Below are 27,396 nucleotides of genomic sequence, written 5' to 3' on the forward strand. Positions count from 1 at the left end.
TCCACTTGATTCTCAGGATATGGGCTCTGCATGGACCGCCTCCCACCCATTGAGTACAGTTTGGATTCCATCTCTTTCACGAGGACACCAACCGGGTTATCCAATCAGACCTTCTCAGCCTCTACATCTAAAGATAACCCATCACTAGGGTTAAAATAGACCAGCAGCATCAAATTCAGGAAGAGGCCAAGTAAAACTGTCTCCATGAAGAAGATAAGAATTGGGGCCTTGCCAACCAAGCCTGGGAGTCAGTTTCTCAGATAGTTGAGCCTGTTTGGACACCCCTCATACGATAGCATTCCCCACTTTCACTCAGCTATAGCTTCATCTAAGCAGTTATTTCTTGGGTCAATCAGTTTGAATCTTTCTTTAAGGTGGTGAAGCCCAAGGATAATGCATGCATGCTTCAGGCATCCATTTATATGATGATGCGGTTACCTAGTGGTAGGATTTACAAAAGCATGCGTGGGTATGTGACTAACACCTGGAAGAATTTTGTAGAACAACTTTAGTAATGTTTCATCCGGCCCCTGTAAATGAAGTTGGAAAGGACTGAAAAAAATGAGTCAAAGTCAAGTGGACAATTTACCTCACGGAAATCAGCACTTGGGAGTTTGGCTGCATGAGAGAGAGACAATAGCCAGCTAGAAGCATTTGTCACTAGACTTTTACTGATATAAGTGTTATGTAGAAGGATTGGAGCTGGTTATGTTTGATAAAGTGCGCTTGCATGGATGTACAAGCCATTTGAGATATGAGGAGGCATACTAATGTGCAAGTGATGGTGGGATTGATAGTTGTAATATGTCGGGGAAAACATTACAATGCATACAAGTCCTAGATAACAGTTCGTAGTTATTTTCCATTGATGTGTTAAAACTCTATGAAAAAAATGCTTGTAAAAATTCTGTGCATAATCCTAAGCAGGAATTTACAGGTTTCCTTTAGATTCTTAGGGAACTCTGAGCCTTAATAGAGCTTTGTCATGGTCATGTTGATTGTTGGTCATGTCCCATGCAGCAGCATGCACAGCTAGTTGATGTATTCAACACTCTTCCAATTACATCAGGGTTAGTAAAAAGACAACTCATTCTTTCTCCAAACGTGCTTTTACCTTCTTTCCACTGGGTGAATGCATACAGTTCCCCACGAGTGGCTTGAGCAATGAGGGTGGGAGCCGCAAACCAGCACCTTCAAGTGCTTTGATCCCCCTCGATGTTATAACTAGCGGATATGAACGACTATCACCTGGTGAATAGAGTCTCTCTGTCCCGAATATGTCATAAAATACAGAGCCCAAATTCAGAAATTAGCCAAGCATATGCACCAAAATCAATAATTAAAAAATAAGAGTCCCTGTACCTTCACCATCATCTACTGAGAAAGTTCCTTTGACTGGTGCATGCCGCTCAAATACTTGAACTTCAAAACCTCTTTGCAGTAAATAATGTGTCATAAGACAGCCTGCTGGACCAGCACCAACTACTACAGCATTTCCTACTGCTTCCTGTCAACGGAAACAATCAGAAAAGCTTGCACTATATGATCCTAAAAGCATGCCTAAAATCTATCTTTTAACAATTATTTTGCAAATTCAATACCTTGGGATTGCTTAATTTTTCCTCCAAATCTCTCTCTCTCTCCGAGAGGGTTTTGGGCCGTTACGCAGGGTCATGGAGTTTGAGGATCAGAGATGCCTGGGATTGTTTCTACTTGAGCTCAGGAGTATAGCACAATGAATATGTTAAAGATCACTCATGATCCTATTTAGCATAATGAGTATGTTATACAGTACTGATGATGCTATATAGCAATGTGATATATAGCAGAGAATGTGGTATATAGCACAATACATGCTATATCTAAGAAAGATTATGTGTCATAGCAAGGCTCCTTTTTATGTAACACACCTTGTGCTATATAGCACAACACGTGCTATATCTAAGAAAGATTGTGTCATAGCAAGGCTCCTTTTATGTAGCACACCTTGTACTATATAGCACAACACATGCTATATGTAAGAAAGATTGTGTCATTAGAAAGGCTCCTTTTATGTAGCACACCTTGTGCTATATAGCATTCAAGAAGCCTCATCAAGGGGGGGGATATCTCCTATATAGCTATAGTGAAGCATCCACCTAAGGACCACCTTATGCTATATAGAGCGCAACACTTCAACTGATCACCATACATGGATCTACCTGATATACATTTTTCAGTATTTTCAAGTATTTTCTACTCAGTATCATCTCGGAGTCTTACAGTTCTGTTCTTATAACTGTAGGACAATCAGTTTATTGTACTTTATAGTCTCATTTAGTTGTTCTCTTTGATGAGACACCAACTTCAGATGTACTCTCAGTTTTGGTCTCATAGGCCACTATGGCCTCTTAGAGACGTTAATATATCATTTCATTTCTCTCTCTCTCTCTCTCTATATATATATATAGATGAAGATGGCTTTCTATAGAGATCATCTTCTCCAGCTCACACAGGATGGGTTTGTGATTAGACCCAGCTACATGGATACTCATCTTTCTCATGGGGTACGGTGTGCTATTGGTCAGATGCGCACATCCTCACACCAGCTAGAGATTGAGACTGGCAGATTTAGAGGAGTACCAGCTGTAACGCCTCCGCTACGGCTGCGTCTTCCTCAAGCCGCCATAGCCTAGGCGTGGAGAAGAAGAGGGTGGAAGTCGGTTCACCTCCCAACCATATAATGACGAGTTAGGGTTTCTCGTTGGGTTTTATACCAAAACCCTGGCCTGTGTCCACACCTCCTAGCCCGGCCGCCCATCTTACTTAAGAGCCGTGCTAACTTAGATGTGTACACACATCGACCAAACCCTAACGCCCATTAACCCCTGAACCCCGCTAGCACTAATAATACTCTCGAGACTCCGAAAGCTATTAACTTATGCTAGGGTTCGACTTCCGTAGGACCATAGTCCTGACATTACTCCCCCCTTCGAAAAGAGTTTTCGTCCTCGAAAACAAAAGTGGGGAAACGTTTCCTCATCACACTAATGTTTTCCCAAGTGGAGCCTTCCTCTGGACGGTCCTTCCACTTGATAAGAGCTTGTTTCCGAACTTGGTGGCGAGTACGTAACATGTGATAATCCAATACTCTTTCTGGTTCATGAGGCAGTATTGGGGTTTCCACATATTCTACCAAGAAAGAATCATCCACCGGCCTGTCATGACCCATAAGGCGTTTCCTCAAACGGCTTACGTGAAAGATGGGATGAACCTTGGAATGTGCTGGTAACTCAAGTTTATAGGCTACTGGGCCCACCTTCTTGAGTATCTTAAACGGTCCACAAAATCGGGGCGACAATTTTGGTACGGGACCCGTTTTTAAACTGGTGGAGTTTTCTGGTACCTTCAGAAACACCCAATCACCTTCTTGAAAGTGAAGTGGCCTACGTTTCTGGTCCGCAAACTTCTTGTAACGATCTTGCGCTTGACGAACATTTAATCGTGCAAGGCGCAACATATCCATATGGTCTTGGATAAAATCCTTAACCTGACTGATTTTCTCATTCGCCAGTCCCACCGACACTGGTGAACGTGGCTGAAAACCATACATCAACATGAAAGGGCTAAAGCCTGTCGAGACATGCTTTGCACTATTGTAAGCAAACTCAAGAATAGGCAAATAAGACTCCCAATCAGATTGTTTTTTGCTGACATATGCCCGAAGCATATCTTCCAGCACTTGATTAACCCGTTCAGTCTAACCATCTGTCTGCGGATGATCAGCTGTACTAAGATTCAACATAGTACCCAACTTACTGAATACTGCTCGCCAAAAATGGCTGTTAAACTTGCGATCGCGATCACTGACAATATTGGATGGTAAGCCATAAAGTCGGTAAACATTCTCCACGAAAAGGCGTCCCAATTCTGGAGTTGTAACTGTTTTCTTAGTAGGCACAAACCGACAAAGCTTGGTTAATCGATCCACGATTACCCAAATGGCATCATGTCCACGATTCGTTGTGGGCAAGCCCGTTATAAAATCCATAGAGATACTTTCCCACTTTCCGTCAGGAATCTCTAATGGATGCAGTAACCCGCCAGCTTTAAGACGTTCTGCTTTGTTCACTTGACACTTCTGACACTGCAGAACATAGTCAGTAACATCCTTGTGAAGTCCAGGCCAATAGAAATGCTTTCTTACGAGAGCATACGTTTTGCGAATGCCCGCATGACCTGCACTTGGACTATCATGACACTCAAAAAGAATTTGGCGCCTAGTGTCTAAGTCCAATGGAACACAAACTCTCCCCTTGTGGAGTAAGTATCCATCATCGATGGAAAAGTTTTTCCATCGCTGTAGTTCATCTTGTGATAAAGAAGAACCATGTGTGGAAGAACTGGAAACACTACCGTTTGAGTGAGAGGGACCCCTCATTTGAACATGATTCCACACCTTTGAGTATGTTGAATCCTGCTTGCATTTGCCTCGTAAAGATTCTAACAATTCGCTTTTCAACTCTGTGAATAGCAGCGAATTAATCTCCGGCATACGACTCAAAGCATCAGCTACAATATTGTAACGTCCTTTGCGATAGCGTAGCTTGCAATCATACTCCTGAAGGATCTCAGCCCATCTGGCCTTTCAACCCTGCAAATCTGTTTGGTTCATAAACCACTTTATGCTTTCGTGATCAAAAACAAGCTCGAATTGCGCACCATATAAGTAATGTCGCCATTTTCGTAAGGCATATATGATGGCAAAGAGCTCACGCTCGTAAGCTGAGTAGTTTTGTTGAGCATGATTGAGCTTCTTGCTCTCATAGGCAACAGGATGACCATCTTGAATGAGAACCGCACCCACTGCCTTAGCACTGGCATCCGTTTCAATCACAAATGGTTTTTGAGGATCCACAATTACCAAGATAGGAGCTGTAGCCAAAGCAACTTTAAGCTTATCAAAGCTACGTTGTTGCTCCTCATGCCATTGAAAGGTAATTGCCGCACCTTTCAATTGATCAGTCATGGGAGCGGCAATCTTTGCATAACCGTTCACATATTTGCGATAAAATCTTGCCATTCCCAAGAAGATTTGAAGTTCTTCCTTACTTCGAGGTGTTGGCCATCGCATAATAGCATCAACCTTAGTAGCATCCATAGCAATTCCGTCTGCAGAAATTACATGACCTAGGTATTGTATGCTATCCTTGAGAAATTCACACTTACTTTCTTTCGCGTAAAGTGCATTCTCGCGTAGTAACTGAAAAACTTTTCGTAAGTGTTCCAAATGCTCTTCTAAAGTCGAACTATAGACCAAAATGTCATCAAGAAAGACAATGACAAATTTGCCTAAGTACAGCCTTAGTACGCTATCCATAAGCGTCATAAACGTTGCCGGGGCATTAGTAAGCCCAAACGGCATAACCAAAAACTCATAGTGTCCAAAGCGAGTTCGGAACGCAGTCTTGGTTATATCATCAGCGTTAATACGCACTTGATGATATCCTGAACGTAAATCAATTTTAGAAAAATACTTCGCACCTTTGAGTTGATCAAACAACTCATCTATCTTAGGTAGCGGGTATTTGTTCTTAATGGTTACCGCATTCAAGGAGCGATAATCCACACACATGCGCATGGATCCATCCTTTTTCTTCACCAAAAGAATGGGCGATGCCCATGGTGAAGCACTATGGCGAATGAAGCCCTTACTAAGGTAGTCAGCAAGCTGACGTTCCACCTCAGCTGCTTCAGTCGCACTAAGCCTGTACGACGGCTTACTAATTGGTTTGGTGCCCGGAACGACATCAATGCGATGAGGCAAAGCTCGTTCGGGTGGCAAACCCTCTGGTAATTCATTAGGAAAAATATCTTTAAATTCTTGTAACAGTTGTTGCAAAGACAAAGCATTAACTGGTTGCTTAAGATTATTTAAAGAGATTTTAGAAGAAGGTAAAGAGAAAAAAGGAATCGCTGAGGAAGATTCATTTGAAGAAGAAACATCATGCACATCAAACCCACTAGTTTGAGACACACAATAACAAAAATAGACTTCTTCTATTTCATTACTATGCTCCAAAAAAGAGAGTTCGGCATTACATATGAGTGGTGTTGGGGGTACATCACGTTCCCCAATAAGTAAAACATGCTTACCATTGGCCTCAAACGTAAACGTATTATGTTCATAACTCCTTTTGAGTGATGACCCTAACCCATACAACCACTCCCGTCCTAAGATGACATCCGCACGAGACATATTCATCACTTGGAAGTCAAGAACCATAGTGTGTTCTTGCACAAACACAGGCACTTGCCGTACTAGAGTATCCCACACATCGTGATCATCCCCCTGAATGGTGGACACCACATAACGATGAGAACTCTTTGTCTCCGGCAACTTTAATTTCTTAACTAATGCATAGTTCAAGAAATTGTGCGTGGCACCATCATCAATGAGAATACGTACTCGATGACCATAAATGGAGCCATGCATACGGACCAAATCATGTGGTCCAACTGTCTCTTGCCACATAGATGCAGTGAGATTACACTCATGCATCTCGGCAGTGTGCGAAACCTCTACCGCAGAATACTTAGGATCAGCATCCAAGGGAAGTGTTTGCACCAGGTGTACAGCCTTCTCCTTGACCTTCTCCTTATCCTTATTCTTGCGAGGCAACTGTGGACAATTTTTCTTCTCATGATCACTACCTAAGCAATGATAACATAGTTTCTCCTTCTTGGCCCGTTCAAAGTCTTGTGGAGACAACGGACCACTTGACCCTTTAGACTTCTTTGTGTTTTCAGTAGAATTGCTGGCAAGTTTACGCTTATTAGCATTAAATTGCGAGCCATTAAATTTGGCCGGTCTATCCATGCCCTTCTTATCCATGGTGTCATCAAAGATAAGGGCACTTTGGATAGCCGCTTCCAAAGTTTTAGGATATTGGGTTTTAACCTTTGCCTGATATTCTTTATCAAGGCCTCTAACAAACCCACGGACCTTTTGAAAGTCGTCCAAACCATCTAGCTTGAGAATGACTTCACGGTATTTGGACATATACTGATTAAGTGTAAGACCTTCCATCTTGCACTTGTCCCAGGCTGTCCAACTCCGATCTTTCTCGTTTTGCGGTAAGAACTCCTTTTTAAATGCTGCCGCAAACTCCTCCCAAGTCTTAGGGCGAGTTTCAATAGGTAGACTCATCCACCGCTTGTAGGCTTTACCTTCAAGTGTGAGACTCGTCTCAGTGACCATAACAGCAGCGGGAGTGCGGCGTAAGTGATGCAAGTCCGTCCACTTGTGTAAAAATGTATGGACCGCATCCTTGTTACGATCGCGCTCCTCTCCCTTAAACACAGGCGGCTTCACGTTTTTCAACATAGCCCCTTCCTGCGTTGCAGATGGTGCAATAGATTCTACTATAGGATTTGGAACAAGAGGAGGCATAACTATCGGAATAGGCCCTCTACGTGCCGCCGATCCACTTGCAAAACGTTGTCGTGACGTGTGCGGTACAGCCAGGAAAGTACGAAACTTCTAGCTGTGAGAGTGAATGTCAAATCCAACAAGGAATCTCACGCACAAAATTTCCCAAGGAGTATTGAACATCATTATTTCCAGTGACAAATACATGTGTCAACTTGCCTCAATACATCCTTGAATTCATCCAGATGATTGCACAGAATTGCATGAAATCCTTTGAACCATTCACATGTGGGCATAACAAAGCTTTCCAATTTTTCCAATATACATGTGGCCAGTTACATCCATTACAACCAGTGTCATCATTCCCAACATCTCATAATGTTCTTTATCACCTGTAAATCTGGCTTAAAATTCCAACAACTCACAAACACAAAACAATACATGGCATAGCTTTAACATTTTCATATGATTTTTAAAGAAATCCATGGCCTGCATTTAGTTCCACTAGGATAGAACCAAAATCAGTTCTCATTAGAGTCGTTGCTGTATTTCTGACTCTTTAATTCCATATCACTTGAGGGAAATTCCTCACATAACTTCACATCAAAACCCACCTTTTACTTTTTTAACAAAACCTTTGAAGGTTTGTTTACATCGTTTTCTTTACAAGAGGTAGGTAGGAAAATATAAAGAGATTTTATCCATAAAGGTTTACTTATCTGATGGCGGGGAAAGCGATTTTTTTCGAATTTCTTTTAAAATAAATCACTCCACGCTTCGCTGCAACCAGCGTACACCCGGCGCATAGTTGAGATAGAGAAATTACAGTAAGCATATCAAATGGTAGAGGCAACTTTGCTCTTCATTTCGAGCTCCAACACACCATACACAGTCGATCATTGCATGAAATCAATCCTTCTGGTCGAATGGACGCTGTTCATTCACTCTGCAGATTTTTTCCTATTTCCTCTGGTTCGCCTTCGTCTCTCTCCGGTTGTTTTCTCCCTTTCCCGCGGTGAACTCGGCGCTCCCCATACCACCTTTTTTCCAGCTGTACATACCATTTACAAAAAAAGCTGCGCGTTTTCTAGAAAATCCCCAATGTGCTTTGTTAACCTTAGCACTAAGGTTACAAAGCATAACCTTAGCATTAAGGTTAAAGTCCTCAATGCACCTATTATTTCCCTTTTTTCCATTGTTATGGAGTGTTGACCATATATATATATATATATATAATCAAACTCCTTTTCACCTTTACACCATAACCTTTCTAAAGGTTTTTCTCACGCCTTAGCTCCATTTAGCATCCTTATTGTGCATATGATTTTGCCATTTAAAGCATACGATCAAGATCCCGACCAATATGCACCATTAAGTTCTCTGTCTCAGTGCTAATGTCACAAGCAAAATCCAGTCCTATCAAGGCACAAGATATCTGCTAGCTCCAAAATTCTCCATAAGCATAAAAAAAAATCCTCCACAATTCACACCACACTGTCAAAGGCTTCAAAACCTGGCTCAGCCTCAGCTCATCTTATTGAACCTTATCTACAATATGAACATATATACTCAGGCATCATATAATGATTCGTCATGGCACTTAACCCCATGCATCTGGATGTGTATTTGATGAACTCACATGCACGGTTTCACATCATAGACGTGCCATGGCACGACATCCACCCCCTCTAAACCTGCACATCCTCTGGTATGTGCCAAATCATCATCAAGATCTACATATAGCTGGATGTCGTTTTCATCTTCTGCATTGTCAGGAAAATCATCCTCTTCCTCTTCAACCATATCCATACTACCACTGTCAAGCCTCTCATCCTGAATCTCTTGTGAATCAAAAGGATCACCATCATGCCTTCTTTTAAATATCTTGATTCTTTTGCCAGCCACAAGATTCTTTACTTCTGTTCCATCAAGCTCACACAGAGTATACGTGGCATTTCCATGCACATGCCTGACAATGTAAGGGCCAAACCATCTTTTTGCAAATTTTCTTTGAACAGTGAATTGGTTGTCAAGGCTACTATCATACATTAGAACCCAATCACCTTCTTCAATAGGTTTTGGCCGGAGTCTGTGTCTACTATCAAATCTTTCTTTATTTTTCAACCTTGCATCTTTCAGGCGAGCTTTAGCAAGCTCTACATCTTCAGGCCTCCTCTCCAACTGTCTTATTCGCAATGCAAGGAGGTCATCTCTGCTTAATCCTTCCACCCAGGGCAATACATTCCAAGTTAGAATTACTTCTTCAACTGGCATCACTGGCTTCTGACCATACATTAATTCTGCAGGCATGTATCCTGTCACTGAGCTATGAGTTGTACCGTCAGCCCACAAGGCATATGGTAGCAGCTTTGGCCACTCTCTCATCCTTTCTCTGCATGCCTTAGCCAAAGCTTTAATGATTGGAGGATGTCCTCGTTCACTTTTCCCATTGCCCTCAGGATTGTAAGCACATGTTAGAGACAGTTTGATACCAATTCTAGAGAAGAATTCCTTTGCTTCTCCAACATCTAGCTCACCTCTATCAGCTGTTATTTTCCCAACACAACCATATCGGCAGATCACATCTTCCAAGAGAAATTTGCATACTGTTTCCGTACTCTTTGTTCTAAGAGCACGCCCTTCTACCTGATTTGTCAAATCTTCTCTTGCAAGTGCTATATACCGCATCTGCCAAATTCCCAAAGGCATTGTAACTAGATCCACTACCCATTTGTAGTGCATGGCAGGTGGGTAGGTTGGTTGCAAGCCATCACGATGCCTCACATTTGAGTACATTTGGCATACTATGCATGTTTCCACATATTGGGAAATATCCTTGTACATTCCTCTCCACCAATATTTTTCCTTTATTTTGGTAAAGGTGGCCCACACACTTCTATGCCCAGCCCAGAGACTCTCATGGAATTCTTTCACAAGCTTTCCTTGAGTCTCTTTATCACATATGACTCTCTGTGGCATAGCATTTCTCTGTTTAGGATGCTTCCAGAGATATCCATCCTTTAGAAAGTAACCATATGCTTTTCTGCGGATCCTCTTAAATTCTGAGTCAGACCAATTTTCTTGCCTTGTTAGAGTGCTCAAATATTGACCAATAAGCAACCAATCTCCTTCATATATTTCCTCAATAAAAGACTCAAGTGCATTTGATAGGCAAATATGATCCCCCTTTGCATATGCTGTAGTATAGAACTTTGTACCCACATCATCAATGTCACTAATCATCTCTTCCTCATCTTCATACCTGGCTTGTGATAGCATATCTGCAACTGGATTATCTTTTCCCGCAATATGCTCAAACTCAGGATTTAGTGACTTGATATAAGCAATCCACCTAAGCATAGCAATATCTGGAGTGGTACAACTTGCTATCATCCCAAGAAGTGGCAAGCAATCAGTCTCCACAAGTACAGATGCCCCAATAAGATATTCCTTTTCACATTTTAGAGCAGTGACTATCCCCCATAATTCTCTCTTGATCTGTGGATACTTTCGCTGCCGAAAGCTTAATACCTTTGCTCCAAATCTAATTACATACCTATGATCACCCTCATCATCTTGCCCTACTGCCCATCCTATCCCAGTAGGACTAGTATCAACTGTAACAATCACAGGCCTGCCACACTCATAATCTGCCTTTCTCAAAATGGGTGATGATTGGAGCAAATATTTCAGCTTCCGCATAGCTTTAATATGTACTGCACTCCACAAAAATTTTTGATTTTTCCTCAAAAGCTGATAAAGAGGATCTGCTACATGTGCATAATGTGGGATCCAAATAACATAAAAGACGCATGCTCCAAGAAATCTCCTCAGCTCTGTAACATTAATGCATATTTCCTTCATTCTTTGTATTGCATCTATCTTGGCTGGACAAGGACGGCGTCCACTAGTACTACAAAGATGTCCCACTATTAGCACTTCACCAACCCCAAACACTGATTTCTGCCCAGATAAAGTAAGATTCACTTCTTCAAGCCTGGATAGAATCATGTCACAATCCTTTATATGATCTGCCACAAACTTGCGGCACCCTTTTGAATCCAAATTCCCATCTTTGTCTTTCTCATCACAGCCCTTTATTGGCACATCATCCAAAAATGGCATAGTTTTTTGTGGTATGAAGTCCCGTAAGACTTTATTCATTCCATTCATCATATGTGCCACTGAGTTAGTGGCTCCCTGTGGTAAGGTACACATCCTTACTAATCCCAAAGGAGTTCTCATTGTGGTCAAGTCCCTGCTTTGTATATCCAGCTGGAACTGATCATATCCCGAATACAGATCACCCATAGAGTATATAGCTTTCCCTGCAAATGCTTCTGCAAACTCATCCACAATTGGACCTGCTCCCACATTCCTGATTGTGACTTTGTTTACAGGTTGCATGTCTTGAATAAAGCGCAATGTCCCATTTTTCTTTGGTACAGTAAACCATCTGTTGGAATATGGGGCACATGAAGGCTCCAAGATTCCCATCCTGATCTTTTCCTTTAGTAATTCCATCAACTTTGGCAAGAGAGCCTTTGGTACTGGAATTGGCCGCAGGTTCCAGGGTACATGTGGAACAGTAAAGATCACCATTGGTGCTGTTACACTTGGATCAACACATCCTATCTCATGCGGCTGAAAGGCAAAAGCTTTGCCATGTTTTACAAGCATCTCCTCAAAGCATTCCCTTTCAACTGGCAACAGAAAATCCCTCTCACCAATCTTCAGCTCTTTCAGAGTTTCTTGAGTAAATTTATGCCCAATTTTCTTCGGATCTCTAAGATTTGGCTGCATAGAAGCTTCATCTATCTTCTCCTTGCTTCTTGGTGGCAAGGGCAAGGCAACTGGTTTCACCTTCTTTGCAACCGTTTTGTACTTTGTATCAACATGAGCATCCATCTCACAATTCATGTTTTTACATTCCACCCCCTCAAATTCCTGGATTATATCATACATTTCCACAGATGACACCTTTATCATTTCATTTCCACCCTGTAAGCATGCTCTTCTCATATCAAAAAGCACATCCATAGTATCTATAAATGACACCTCATCAAGCACCCCTGAAATAAACTCATTCTTCTCCAAAAGACCACACTGCTCAAAACTTTTTTGTTCATTTTGTATATGTTTTTGCATGCCACGCTTTAAATCCTTGCTTTTTACAAATACCAGTGACCCATAGCTGGAGAATCCCTGAAAATTTGCTGAAAAACTATTTACATTGATTGAGTCCTGCGAGAACTCATTTTCCCTTGTACCATTGGAATCCCGCTTTACAATGGCACCTGGCCAAAATCCCTCATCTCCCTGTAATTCATAAACTCTCTGTTTATCTTTGGGAGTGACTGTGCCCGAAGAGATTCACGATTCCTTTCATGATTAATGCAAACTGTCAAAAACTGAACAGCTTTTTTGCCATCTTTACTCCTTATTCTTGCATAAGCTAAACCATCATCCAAAACCTTTGTTTCCATCCTTACAGCTGTAATGTAGGGTTGCCCAAGAATGAGGGGATACGATGACATCTCCTGAACAAATAAATTCTGATCATCCTTCACATCCCCTATAGTTACCCTTACATTTGGACATGCTGCATAAAGCTCTCCAGATGAATTATTAGCTGCTTTAATCATCCACCCATGATCCACATCCATTGGCCACTTACATTTGTTGTAGAGATTTTTAGCCATAAGATTTATTTCAGACCCATGATCAATTAGAGCGACATACGGCTCTTCCAAATCACCTATCTTGACAAGGGTTTCAGTGGTTGCTCTTGCCCAATGACTCCTGGAGTAATGACTCTTTGTAAGAACTTCTTTTTCATCATCCTCTTCCACAAAGCGCACTTGTCGTGCCCCATCAGCAGAGTGATTACATTCCACCACATTTTCTCTCTCTTCTTTTTTCTGTACCTGTACACCATGAGTCTTGGAAGTGCTTGCTTCCCCTTGTGATGGAATAGATTCAATTATGGACTGCCTTTTTCTTCGTATAATATCAATTATCTCATCATGAAATTCTTTCTTTGCAATCCCCAAGACTTCCCCTAGTGTGAATTCCACCCTGCTGTTTAGAATTCTCTCTTCAAGCACCTTTTTGAGATCTGTTGCAACCTCAATATCAGATTGAAGCTTGTAGAGTGGACTTTTCCCTTTACCCTTCTCCTTCATTTTTGCTGGCACTTCTTCCATTGAAACATCATGTGGAGGTCTGCTATGCTGTGGAGGCATATGTGATGGCCCAGGATCCTTCTTTTCACTTCCACGTGTAACTCTTTTTGATGGCCCTCCTTCCTCATTTTCCCTTTTTCGCTTCTCCTCTACCTGTGCCTCGTTATTTTGGCATTTGGCAATATAGGCATGAATGGATAAAGAATCCACAGGCTCCTCCCAGCCAGTCTCAAGACGTATACAATCACCTGCCTCATGCAAAGCTTGCTTTGACACTTTCTTTGATGCAATTAATTCCATTGTTGACGGCCAAAAATTCTCATTCTCATAATCCTCATCATTCTCAAATCCCTGCTTTTGTTGACCAACCTTTAATCCATAGGTTGCTGCCTCAACCATAGAAATGGCATGACTAGCAGCCATATCCTCTACCAGCTTTTTCATCCCTCCTTTCCCAAAGTTTGTACTCAGCGGAAGACCAGTCTCTGTAAGATGGATTTTCCCATCTTTGAAGAACACAAGTTGATTTTTAAGAGCTTCTTTATAGCTGGTACAATCCTTCTTTGCATGCTCTGGGTCATCACACCATATGCATCTATATGTAAACCCTTCTTTGCTTTGAGGCCTTTGCATAGAAGCCTGCCCCAATGGTAGACCTTTTTCTTCAATCCTGGACATCTTCAATTTTAAATCACGCATACCCTTGATAAGCTCATCCATCGGCCCATCTATCTTAGGAATTGTAGCAGCTGGCTTGGATAAATTCTCAGGGGTAACAGCAGCTATGGGGGTTGCAGAGCCCATCACCATTTTATCCCTCCTCCGCTGCCGCTTTGCTAACATAGTGACTGCATCCTCAACATCATTCCAATCACTCTTTAATCCTTGCTCTGTATTTTTATCCTCAAGGAGGATTTCCAATTTCTCCTGAAGATCTTTCCCAGCTGCTTGCAAGAAGAGCTCTGTCTTTTCTCTGTCCAAAGTTGCACGCTCTATTCTTGACAACTGGGCATAACGCTTCTCAAACTCCCTTAGCAATTCTGTGGCAGAAATTCCCATTTTAGGTTTTGTGACCCATTCCAAAAAAGTTCGTTTGGTCACTCGCTCAGAATCCTCCATGAAGTATTCATCCTTTAAAGCAAGCTTGAACTCTTCCCAATTTCTGCCACCCTGTGCTGTCTGCAATCCTTTTATACGCTCTCTTATTTCAGGAACGCACACCAGCTCGAAACTTCGAACCATATCCTCTTCAGTTACCCTGTTTAGCTCCATCTCCTTTATATAATTGCGCAGATACTTTGTAATGTCCTTCCCATCAAATTGATCCACCTTTTTCACAATTGATTGTAAGGCTTTGGTCGTGGAAATCTGTCCCCTCTCAGCAGCTTGTTGCTGTTGCATGTACATGGTAAACATTTGGAACATCTGCATAACTCCGGGGTCAAAATGAACCCCCTGGCCCTCAGAATTCTCAGCCATAGCTTCCCTGTATATTTCACCACACTCTCACCCCAGCAGTTTCACGTCGGGTTCACCAAAAAGCTGTCGTGACGTGTGCGGTACAGCCAGGAAAGTACGAAACTTCTAGCTGTGAGAGTGAATGTCAAATCCAACAAGGAATCTCACGCACAAAATTTCCCAAGGAGTATTGAACATCATTATTTCCAGTGACAAATACATGTGTCAACTTGCCTCAATACATCCTTGAATTCATCCAGATGATTGCACAGAATTGCATGAAATCCTTTGAACCATTCACATGTGGGCATAACAAAGCTTTCCAATTTTTCCAATATACATGTGGCCAGTTACATCCATTACAACCAGTGTCATCATTCCCAACATCTCATAATGTTCTTTATCACCTGTAAATCTGGCTTAAAATTCCAACAACTCACAAACACAAAACAATACATGGCATAGCTTTAACATTTTCATATGATTTTTAAAGAAATCCATGGCCTGCATTTAGTTCCACTAGGATAGAACCAAAATCAGTTCTCATTAGAGTCGTTGCTGTATTTCTGACTCTTTAATTCCATATCACTTGAGGGAAATTCCTCACATAACTTCACATCAAAACCCACCTTTTACTTTTTTAACAAAACCTTTGAAGGTTTGTTTACATCGTTTTCTTTACAAGAGGTAGGTAGGAAAATATAAAGAGATTTTATCCATAAAGGTTTACTTATCTGATGGCGGAGAAAGCGATTTTTTTCGAATTTCTTTTAAAATAAATCACTCCACGCTTCGCTGCAACCAGCGTACACCCGGCGCATAGTTGAGATAGAGAAATTACAGTAAGCATATCAAATGGTAGAGGCAACTTTGCTCTTCATTTCGAGCTCCAACACACCATACACAGTCGATCATTGCATGAAATCAATCCTTCTGGTCGAATGGACGCTGTTCATTCACTCTGCAGATTTTTTCCTATTTCCTCTGGTTCGCCGTCGTCTCTCTCCGGTTGTTTTCTCCCTTTCCCGCGGTGAACTCGGCGCTCCCCATACCACCTTTTTTCCAGCTATACATACCATTTAAAAAAAAAGCTGCGCGTTTTCTAGAAAATCCCCAATGTGCTTTGTTAACCTTAGCACTAAGGTTACAAAGCATAACCTTAGCATTAAGGTTAAAGTCCTCAATGCACCTATTATTTCCCTTTTTTCCATTGTTATGGAGTGTTGACCATATATATATATATATATATAATCAAACTCCTTTTCACCTTTACACCATAACCTTTCTAAAGGTTTTTCTCACGCCTTAGCTCCATTTAGCATCCTTATTGTGCATATGATTTTGCCATTTAAAGCATACGATCAAGATCCCGACCAATATGCACCATTAAGTTCTCTGTCTCAGTGCTAATGTCACAAGCAAAATCCAGTCCTATCAAGGCACAAGATATCTGCTAGCTCCAAAATTCTCCATAAGCATAAAAAAAAATCCTCCACAATTCACACCACACTGTCAAAGGCTTCAAAACCTGGCTCAGCCTCAGCTCATCTTATTGAACCTTATCTACAATATGAACATATATACTCAGGCATCATATAATGATTCGTCATGGCACTTAACCCCATGCATCTGGATGTGTATTTGATGAACTCACATGCACGGTTTCACATCATAGACGTGCCATGGCACGACATCGTGCCATAAATTCAGTAAAAAGCGTGCTGATGTTTGTGAGATTGGTATTGACATTTGTTATAGTGCGCTCAAGTGCAACTACCCTTGAAGTGAGACGCCCAAACTCTACCGTGTCTACCAAACCATAATCATCTATTGGACTCGCACCCCCTTCGGCATCGGTCATGTTGTCATCCCGATCAGGCGCAACGGCCTGTCGCGAATCACCCACACCACCACCCAAAGGGTGTGCCTCACTAACATCATGCATATCATTCTCAAAATCGAAGTGAACATGAGACGGTTCCGCTGAGGCCATGGTATGCACGTGCTTACAAATAGAGAACGGATTACCTTCAAAAGCGAACTCCAATTGAAGCGTCGTAGAAGAATTCCTCTTGCATGCACGGAAATCGAGAAGAAATCACCACTTGAGTCGTCAATCAACACATGCATGCAAAAAAGTGTGTTGCATGTAGCATGTCGTTGAAGATCCGTCCACCAAAAACTTCCAAACTTGGAGCATAGAAAACTCCTCTCACAAATTGAAAGAAGGAAAGTTGAAGGTGAAAAGGTCACTTTCCTTGTAGTTTGTGTCCTCCCTTGAAAGAATAAGTAGAGCTCTTTTGAAGCGAAGAACAACACAAGTGAAAAGGTGAAGTGGCTAGCACACTTGCCTTGGAGCTTGAGGTGGTGGGTTCAAAACCCCACTCCTTGGATGGTGAAGCCTCCCCCTTGTGCCACTCAAGTAAGGGAGAATTCTCGTGCGCTCGCCACAACGGCGCGCCAACGATCGCTCACCGATCGCCTTCGAGGACTGCCGGTCTGCCTTGGTCGCCGCCTTAGGCATCCGCTGTGGTGGCCGTCTGGTGAGGCCGTACGGACGACGGGTGGGCGGCGGAGACGCTCGCTGTGGGCTGTTCACGCAGGCGCGCGTAGGCTGCGGCTGCGCTCGTGTAGGTCACCGTACGGGCGGCGGCTGCGCTCGTTTCTTTTGCTGCGGCGTTGAGCTGTTTCTCGTGCAAGTCATGTCGGTCGCCGCCGCTGGCTCTGATACCAGTGTAACGCCTCCGCTACGGCTGCGTCTTCCTCAAGCCGCCATAGCCTAGGCGTGGAGAAGAAGAGAGAGTGGAAGTCGGTTCACCTCCCAACCATATAATGACGAGTTAGGGTTTCTCCTTGGGTTTTATACCAAAACCCTGGCCTGTGTCCACACCTCCTAGCCCGGCCGCCCATCTTACTTAAGAGCCGTGCCAACTTAGATGTGTACACACATCCACCAAACCCTAACGCCCATTAACCCCTGAACCCCGCTAGCACTAATAATACTCTCGAGACTCCGAAAGCTATTAACTTATGCTAGGGTTCGACTTCCGTAGGACCATAGTCCTGACACCAGCTGAGGCCCGGATTTGTCAGCTATGCCAGATGGAGCCAGAGACAGAGTTACATCACATATGTCACTGTCCAGTATATTATGAGATACGAGGCCGTTTTCACTGCCTGTTTAGAGAGGGTTTCGGACCACTTTCTAGAGTCATGAGATACCAGGATCAGAGATGCCTCAGATTATACTTGCTGGAGCTTCGTAGACATAGAGAGGGTCTCTTGAGACGGAGGGGATCAGAGAGGGAGAGACACCTACAGAGGCAGATTACAGACTTCTTTCGACCAAAGATTGAGCACTCAGGCCAGCAGGCATTGCAGCTAGCCCTAGAGTATAGCCGCACTAGAGGTACACTGATTGATCGGGCTATAGAGCTGGGGCGGTCCAGGCGCCCCAAGATGAGAGGCCCATCTCGACACCGGCGGAAACTACAACAGAGGATCAGGACCATACTAGCACGGCATGGGAGACGTCCAGTCAGAGTACTCACCATGGAGGACATTGAGGATATCCGCCATCGACCGATGAGAGACTTCTTTGGATAGTGATGTGTATGATGCTTACCTTTGTTGCTGGAGTTTTCCTCCCAGATGTTATCCATTAGGAGCTCCTAGTACCGTACTTTTCCTCATAGTTATTTCAGTTTCAGTTAGTTGTTTTTAGCTTTTCTTACACAGACATTGTATCAGATCCACCAATTGTTGTAACCTTTTTGGTCTCATAGGTCATTTTGGCCTTTTGAAGACGTTAATATATCATTTCATTTCATTTCTCTCTTAGAGCGCCAAGGGTTTGCACAAACATTTGGATGCATTGGACAGATTTAGCAATGAGAGAGACCTTAACGTCAATTTGGGAAAAACAAAGGTTATGGTCTTCAACACATCTTATGTCGTCGCCTCACAATTCTCTTTCTTATACAGAGAGGCCTCAGTGGAGATTGTCCAGAAGTATGTAAACCTTGGAGTCACTTTTACAAGCCCCCAGTTTTGTATGACCATGGCTGTCTCACTGACCGAATAGTGAGGGGACATGCCTCTCTAGACCATCTAAGGGTTGTTTCCAAGCACATTCCAAAGGCCCATACTAAGGGTTGGCTGTTTGACATTTTAGTACAACCAGCAGCTATGTAAGGTGCTGCTCTCTGGGGCCAGGCCTAGGGAAGGATCAGTGGAGGAGCATCAAGAGGCTACAGGTGATGATGTTGTCACGCAAGACCAGGAGTAAGCCATAGACTTGTTCGATGGCCGTCCACTATCAGCCTTTGGCTGATTTACACCATGGCTGGGGGCATGTCCCTTGCCCTTGTCCTTGACCACAAATGCCTGATAACTACCACGCATGCCTGACCCTCATCTATTCTTCTTGTGATAGTAAACCCACTCACTCCTGAAATGTGAGTGGAGTAGGATTCCCTTTCATAGACAGGTTGAGAGATGTATGGAATCCAAGATACGATTCATGCAAAGATTTCAAATTGGTAGTCACAAGCTGACTATCAGGTATCACGTCATCAACATTGAGCAGTATAAAAGTACACCCTAAGTACAAGAGCAGTCACTTGAAGTCCCATCACAGCAAAATAAAGCTAGGGAGAAAAAACCCTTCATGTGTGAAGGTAAAAAAGTGCCCCTAGCTAGCCCATGTTCACATGTGTGACTACTAAAAGTGTGTTCCTACAAGAGACAAACAAGACCCCTCCCAGCAAAGACCCATCATAGATTTCTTTGTGCACATCCACATCAACATCCACCACCAACCATACCAGCGCCCCTACTCTCCAACATTAGAGCCCACCACCCATACCTGCACTCCAGCTCCATGCCCCAGAGGAGTTCTTATTAGCAAGAGAGTTGGATCCATTCTACGAGCCAGACGCCCCTGACCCACAGCATCATGACCCTCCACCACATAGAGACAAATCCAGGAGGTTCTCTACCGACATAAAATACTCCCATCACACGGAAGCTTGACCCTCTTTCTACCCTGAGATTGGTTTTGGCTAGGGATGGATCATAGGATAATCATATGCTATCTCGATGTATACAGACATTGGTGTTATTTCCATTGTTTCATTTCTTACATGGCTCAATATCTCCATGGTACCATTGTTTTACTTATGGTCTCATAGACCCTTGGGGTCATTAATATTGTTAGAAATATGTGATCTAGCATCCATTCTTAATGTGTTTCCTTAGTGATACCTTAGAGTGGTTTGTTCTAATGTTAGAAGGCTCAAATTACTAGAGAAACTGGGTGTTCGTCTAGTAGTTATCTTCCTTTGATTGAGGCATCACCTTTTAGGTAAGAGTCAGGTGAGAAATCATACAGAGGTGAAGAGAATCAAGGGCTCTAGGCGCCTTCCTCTCATGAGCCTATAAATCCAGGGACTACTACTCACACATTAGAGAGCTAGACATAGCTAAGTGGACAGTATCGTGCCCATACATTGTGTACTTGCTTAGTGATCAATATACTAAGTGGTCCTCTGTGGAAATACTCTCTTTGCTCTCTTCATTGGTATTTGTCTATGTGATGCATTTGTGATGAGCTTGAGTATATTCCATTACTCATTGGTTACACTTCATTAACATCTAAGTGGTGGCATGTGTTGCTTTAATGGTGTGAGATTGTTTATGTGATGATCTTGTGCATTGCTTGATTCATTCAATAACTAAGCTCAAACCATGTCTTTTAACAAATATAACTTTCTCTCTCTCAATGAGACCTCACAGTAAACCTAGGGAAAACCAAAGTCATGATATTTAACACCCCCAAGGCAACACTAAAAAGACATACATTTACATATGGCAAAGGGGAGGTGTGCAGATAGTCCCCATCATACCTATACTTACGTCTTACCTTCTCTACCATTCTTTACCATGAGGCCAGCAATAGACACATATGACATGAGAGCATGCAGTCTTGGCTAGGTTGGAGAGAATATTTCCACGCACATTTTCAAGAACCCACCAAAAACTATAGCTTTTTGATACTTCGTTCACTCCCACAATGTCTTCGTTCACTCCCACAATGTCTTATGGGATAGCCTTTTGGGGAACAGACCAAGTCGAGATCCAAATCTTATCTCTAAGTGAACCACGTTAGACTCAAAGGCATTGTCTCTCATTATTTGTGGGCTTGGTGATAGCCAGATTCACCAAGTCAGTTCTACAAAGACTTCCAATGAAGCATGGCTTCGGCTCAAGTCTATCTTTGGGCAAACAAATGCAGCTGCTAGATTCTTCTTAAGGAAGAAGCTTTATAGGATGGAAAAGGATGATAAAACTAGTATTGCTGCTCATGTAAATGGCATCCGTTGTATGATTGATCAACTTAGTGGTGCAAGTGTGACAATTGATGAGGAGGAGACCATCTATGTGTTGCTTTTCAGCATGCCTCCTTGCTATGAGCAGTGTGTCTTGGTCATAGCCAATCAAAACAATCATACATTAACCTCAGTGACTTTTGCCCTCATTTTAGAGGAAGCTTGCATGGAGACTTCCAAAGCAACAGCTCCTTCACCATCACTTCCAGTGGAGCATGCCTACTCAGTCACAATCAAGGACAAGAAGACCAAGGCTCCTCGAACGTGCTACTATTGCAAGAAGAAGGGCCACATCATCAAGGATTGCTACAAGAAAAAGAAGGATGAAGAAGAGAAAGAGAAGGGCAAAGCCAAGCAACCAGAGAAGGAGGCAAACTTCTCCAACTCATTGTTCTAGAAGTTTGTATGACATCTTATAGCCCAAGGGGCAAATTTGTTATCTTAGTGATATCTTAGTGATAGAATTGATCCAAGCACACCCTGCGTGGTATGGATGCTTGATCAAGGGAGAAGTGTTAGAAATATGTGATCTAGCATCCATTCTCAATGTGTTGCCTTAGTGATACCTTAGAGTGGTTTGTTCTAAGGTTAGAAGGCTCAAATTACTAGAGTAACTGGGTGTAGGTCTAGTAGTTATCTTCCTTTAATTGGGGCATCACTTTTTAGGTGAGTAAGTGAGAAATCATACGGAGGTGGAGAGAATCAAGGGCTCTAGGGCCTTCCTCTCATGAGCCTATAAATCCAGGGACTACTACTCACACATTAGAGAGCTAGACATAGCTAAGTGGAGAGTATAGTGCCCATACTTTGTGTACTTGCTTAGTGATCAATATACTAAGTGGTCCTTTGTGGAAATACTCTCTTTGTTCTCTTCATTGGTATTTGTCTATGTGATGCATTTGTGGTGACCTTGAGTATACTCTATTGCTCATTGATTACACTTCATTAATATCTAAGTGGTGGCATGTGTTGCTTTAATGGTGTGAGATTGTTTATGTGATGATATTGTGCATTGCTTGATTCATTCAATAACTAAGCTCACACCATGTCTTTTAACAAATATAACTTTCTCTCTCTCAACGAGACCTCACACTAAACCTAGGGAAAACCAAAGTCATGATATTTAACACCTCCAATGCAACACCAAAAAAACATACATTTACATATGGCAGCGGGGAGGTGTGGAGATAGTCCCCATCATACCTATACTTACATCTTACCTTCTCTACCATTCTTTACCATGAGGCCAGCAATAGACACATATGACATGAGAGCATGCAGCCTTGGCTAGGTTGAAGAGAATGTTTCCAGGCACATTTTCAAGAACCCACCACAAAACTATGGCTTTTTGATACTTTGTTCACTCCCACAATGTCTTATGGGATAGCCTTTTGGGGACCAGACTCAGGGCACAAAGACTATTGCCACGACAGAGTTTTGGGCTGCTCCTCTAGTCGTAGATGCTCTCTTCCGAACAGTGATATACCTACATCGGATATATACACTAGGCAATGGTCAACTTCTTAGAGTAGCCTTGGAATCATTGCAAAGGTTCGAAGCAGAGGGTGTGATATGGTTATAGTATGCCCGGGTGAGCTGGTTTGCCTCCCGTTCCTTGAACATTGATGACTTGTCACCTTTTGATTATCGTCTTGATGCCCCTCTCCTACCCCTTTGCCACAGAGAGATCAATCGCCTCATCCGCACAAACTTTATTAGATTAGACACCCACACCACATGGTTGGATCCACAGGAGCTACCTCCTAAATCCCATTTCTACAAAGAGCACTTCCTCAAGCTTACACCAAATGGATTCCTTTACAGGCCAAGCTACCTACAGAGACACATGTCACATGCTACAGCCTACGAGGATAGCCATTGGTCAAATTCGGGTGTCATCCCATACCTTGAGGATAGAGACAGGGAGATATGAGGGCATAGATGTAGCAGGGTTGGTTGCCCGGCACACTAAAGTGGTGGTTCTCCTCCGGACAGTATGTCCAGAGTCCTCAATACTCACAACACAATGTATATATAAACAGACTAAGATAGATTAGAATATGAGAATAGCACATGACAAGAATAATGTAAACATTATTTGCATTACTCCCAAGAAGCTCGTACATACCCTTCATTGTACCGTGCATACCCAGCAGTGGGGTCACAGTGAGTAGGACAACAAACACGATAGAATAACAAGTGCCTACAGCACTCAATGAATAAGACTCAATGAACACCACTAGATGGAAAAGGATGTCCCAAGAATGAGCCGAGGAACCATTTTAATGATTCCTGCAAGGCAGTGTCGGTGGCATCTCCTATCTTTGGTAGATGCTTGCCTTCAATGCCGCTGCATGAACCTCCCATGTATCCATTGGTGGTGTGCTTTAGTTTTTGGATGGTCCATCGAACGCTCAGAGATGGTCCAATCTAGGATGATCCAACGGAACGGTCTGGCAGGGACGTCCAAGCCCGGGATGATCCAGTGTTGCACCCTGGGATAGTCCAGTCAGAACAGTCCAATGTGGGCACCCTTTGTGGCTACAAGTCACCCACCACTAGAGTCCTCACCGTGCTCGGTGAGGAAGATAGAAAAAAAAAACACTTTGAATTGATAAATTGTTGCTGAATGTAAATATGCACTATACTGTCGATACATCATGAAGGATGGTAAGTGCAATGATAGAAAACATTGACATCATGAAATATGGTATGTACATTGATTAAAAACTAAGGGCCCTCTTCATGCTGGAGGAAAACTCTGAGTGCTAGCTGACGTCATGCTCGATATCCCAATTGTTGAAGAGGTTTGAGAACTAATGAGAAGTGGCTGGAGAGGGCGGAGAGTCTAGCGAAGGGCATCTAAGTCCGTTGCTTGGTCTCGTAAGGAGGAGCTCCCTACTCAACTGTGCCACTTGGTCATGCAACTCTAGCACCTCCTTTGTGATGTGGGAAGATGATGTGTGGAGATAGGTGAGCTCTGATTTTGCTTTTGAAGGCATTGCTCAAGAGGGGAGACCTGAGTCTACAGACCCCAAATCGGCTTGTCAACAACTGCAATCTCTCTGATGACGGGTATCACAAGAGAGCTCAAAGAAGTAGTCTCTGAGGTAGGTGGTGTAGATGCGAAGATTATCCAAACCTCAGACTATGCGGCGAGCTCAATGAGGATGAGGCAAGGACAACCTCTCTAGAGGATCAGAAGACCGCAAGCAGGGTAGATCACCCACGGAAATATCTGGAGAACTTTAAGACAATGGAGAGTCAAGAAGCTCAATGAACTCTGTGCTATCCACTCGATCAACACAAAAGATGACCTTGTCGAGAACCCAAAGTGAGTGTGGGAAGAGAGGCCTCTCCGGAAGTGATGGTGGCCGATGTAGCTACAGGAGGGGTGGCTCTGGGAGGGATCCGGATGACAACCTGCTGCCCGCGTGTAGTGGTGGGGAAGTGGTGAGGATGCTGTAGCCGGGCGGCGAGCTAGAGAAGGGGACGCAACTTGTTGCTAAGGAAAGCGACGAAGTGGAGAGGGTGGAGACCGGCTGCACGCAAGGATGGTAGGCAACCGGATGATTCTGTACCAACAGAGACCTATGGGGTGGAAATGGAAATGGAGTGGAATGGAAGGGGAGCGGAGGGGGTGGCAGAGGTGACGGAGAGGGTGGTGCAACAAGCCGCAGCAGCACAAGGTTGGGAGATCCTTTTGCACCCGAGGTCGGATGCTAGACGCTGCAAGGGAAGAACGGTGTGAGGCTGAGGGGGTAGTGGAGAGGTAAGTGTAGTTGGGGGCCGGGAGCCAGCAAGGCAATGTTGGCAGTAGAAAGGTCGATGGAAGAAATGTCAATTATGAGAGTGTCGGAACGGCAATGGGTAACATAACTTTCTGGTGGACCAACAATGTGAGCAATGCAAGTGCAAGTCAGTCCAATGATGCGAGCCTGGGATTGCATGAGGAGCTTCTTGGTTCATATTCCTTCACGGTCAGTTGAGGAGGCTTACGGGTAGCCCATTGTGTGGAATGACTTGATCTTGGATGAATTTGGTAGACCTCTTGGAGCAGCCATGCATATCCAGTCGGCTGCCTTGGTGTCTCTTCTCCCCACTGTTGGATTATGAGTCTCATGGAGAATGAGCGAATGCTTCGTACCAGCACTTGACAGGCACTAGTCAAAGGATTACGCAGATGAATGCAGCCATACCTAACCACTGGATCACAGGGAACTTCGTGGAAGGGCCTCATCACTAACGGTTTGGGGTATTTTCAAGGACATGGGTACCTATTCAGGTCATGTGCCTTCCCACTTCGGGTGAGAATGATATACCATTCTTTTACTCCATTGAGGATAGATGGCACTTGGAGAGAAGTCTTATGCAGGATATCATTGAGGGTCCGGTGGTCCGGCCAGTGAGAGGGGTGGGCAGGGTAGGGAAGCACATCTATATTGATTCAACTCAAGGGATGATTACAGACTCTTGGAGTCTCTGGTTATATGATGGGTGTCCTATCAAATACTTGCACTCGGACCCTGGTGAGTGGGAGTGGAGGGATGCTTTTAACCCCAAAAAAAGCACACCCTTCTTCAGTCACCCTGTGCGGCATTTTTTTCACTCTCATATGGGGACTTGCTGGCAGCACAAGGCACCCGATTGGTTGAGATTTCTCCCCTTACTTGGTCTCAAATCTCCCTTTTTGTAAATTTTTTTCATACTTAATAGAAGTCTCTTTTCCAAGAAATAAAAAAGTTCAAGTCACCCGTTGACCATTGGTGGGCATTGTCGGAAAGTTGGTGATGAAGGTAGCACAAAGGGAGGCATCCATCACAGGCAAAGTCAGGATGGACACCATACCCATCAAGCCCAAGGTGGCAAGTTCGGCTTGACTGAACAAAGTTAGAAGCTAGGGAAGGTGGAATGGAGACGGGTCAATAAAATTGATGGTGAAGGGAGTGGATGCAGGTGACAAATAAAAATGGTGCATGGAAACAGGGTTGGAAGCAGATGGGTCCGAGCGGGATGGAGATGAGTAGGTGGGCGAGGAGGTCGGGTGGAAGGGAGAGAAATAGTGTCATCCTCAGAGGGAAAATACTAAGGATCAGCACTGTCGGATGAGGTTGAAGAAGATTCAGATGATTCGGATGAAGCGGGCAGGAGATTGTACCTATAAAGGCACTGTTGCCGCACTGGTAGATGCAGAAGACGAGGGTTGCACCACTGAGCCAACCCCACTGAAGGAGGTGTGGTAGTGGGAGTCATGGCTGTGGGAGAAGGGAGCACCTAGGTGGATGGCAGCAACCACCAAGAGGGGAATTGAGGAAGAGATGGAGGAGAGGTCGAGCAGGATGAGTCGCAGGCTATGGGAGGATGAAAATGGGCATGGGGGGGAAGTATGAAAGATGATGGATGTGAGTATGAAAATTTTTCCTTTTTTTTTTTTTTGAAAAGGGGGGCGAGCATGAAGAGAGGCCTTGAGGGGGCGAGTACGAAAGAGGGGGAAGCGAGTAAGATTCCCGGTGGCAAGCAAGAAAAGGCGGAATCGGCCACATGTGCAAAGGTGTCTGGAGAGCTAAGAGAGTTAAGAAGAAGCTATACACCTTAATCTTGGAGCCAATAACCAAGGGAATGAGATGGCCGTCCAATTTGCAGACTTGCACAGCACCTTGAGGAAGGATCTTGCGGACCAGATATGCCTTCCCAAGTTGGAACCAGCTTCTTCTCCCATTTCAGATAATGGGCTTGGAACACCAGGACCGGTTGACCCTCCTGGAACTGGAACTGGGGCCTCCAGAGATGGCGATCATGCCACACCTTCCATCTGTTTTTTTCGACTTCCACAGCTTGGGAAGCCAATGCCAGGGTTGCATCTAAACTAGTCATTTGGAGCACACTAGCATGGTGTGAAACATCATTGTGGCGGCCGAATCCAACCCCATGTGGCCCATTGTTAAATTCAAAG

At 43.6% G+C, this 27,396-nt stretch overlaps 1 protein-coding gene across 1 annotated transcript in view; it reads right to left on the minus strand.

Annotated features, from left to right (window-relative positions):
• Positions 1–27,154, minus strand: part of LOC147621186 (uncharacterized) — a 130,967-nt gene extending 103,813 nt beyond the window's left edge. The window contains exons 1-3 of the mRNA XM_086823913.1: positions 27,035–27,154; positions 1,363–1,507; positions 1,115–1,266 (exon numbers count right to left, since the gene is read on the minus strand). Of these exons, the coding sequence (XP_086680039.1) occupies positions 1,115–1,266; positions 1,363–1,456 (246 nt within the window). The 5' untranslated portion in view covers positions 1,457–1,507; positions 27,035–27,154. The remainder of the gene's footprint in view (positions 1–1,114; positions 1,267–1,362; positions 1,508–27,034) is intronic.
• Positions 27,155–27,396: the final 242 nt, after the last annotated feature.

The sequence above is a fragment of the Cibotium barometz genome, chromosome 30 (genome assembly GCF_041138505.1).
Source record: "Cibotium barometz isolate CiBa-2024 chromosome 30, ASM4113850v1, whole genome shotgun sequence".
In the NCBI taxonomy this organism is placed as follows: Eukaryota; Viridiplantae; Streptophyta; class Polypodiopsida; order Cyatheales; family Cibotiaceae; genus Cibotium; species Cibotium barometz.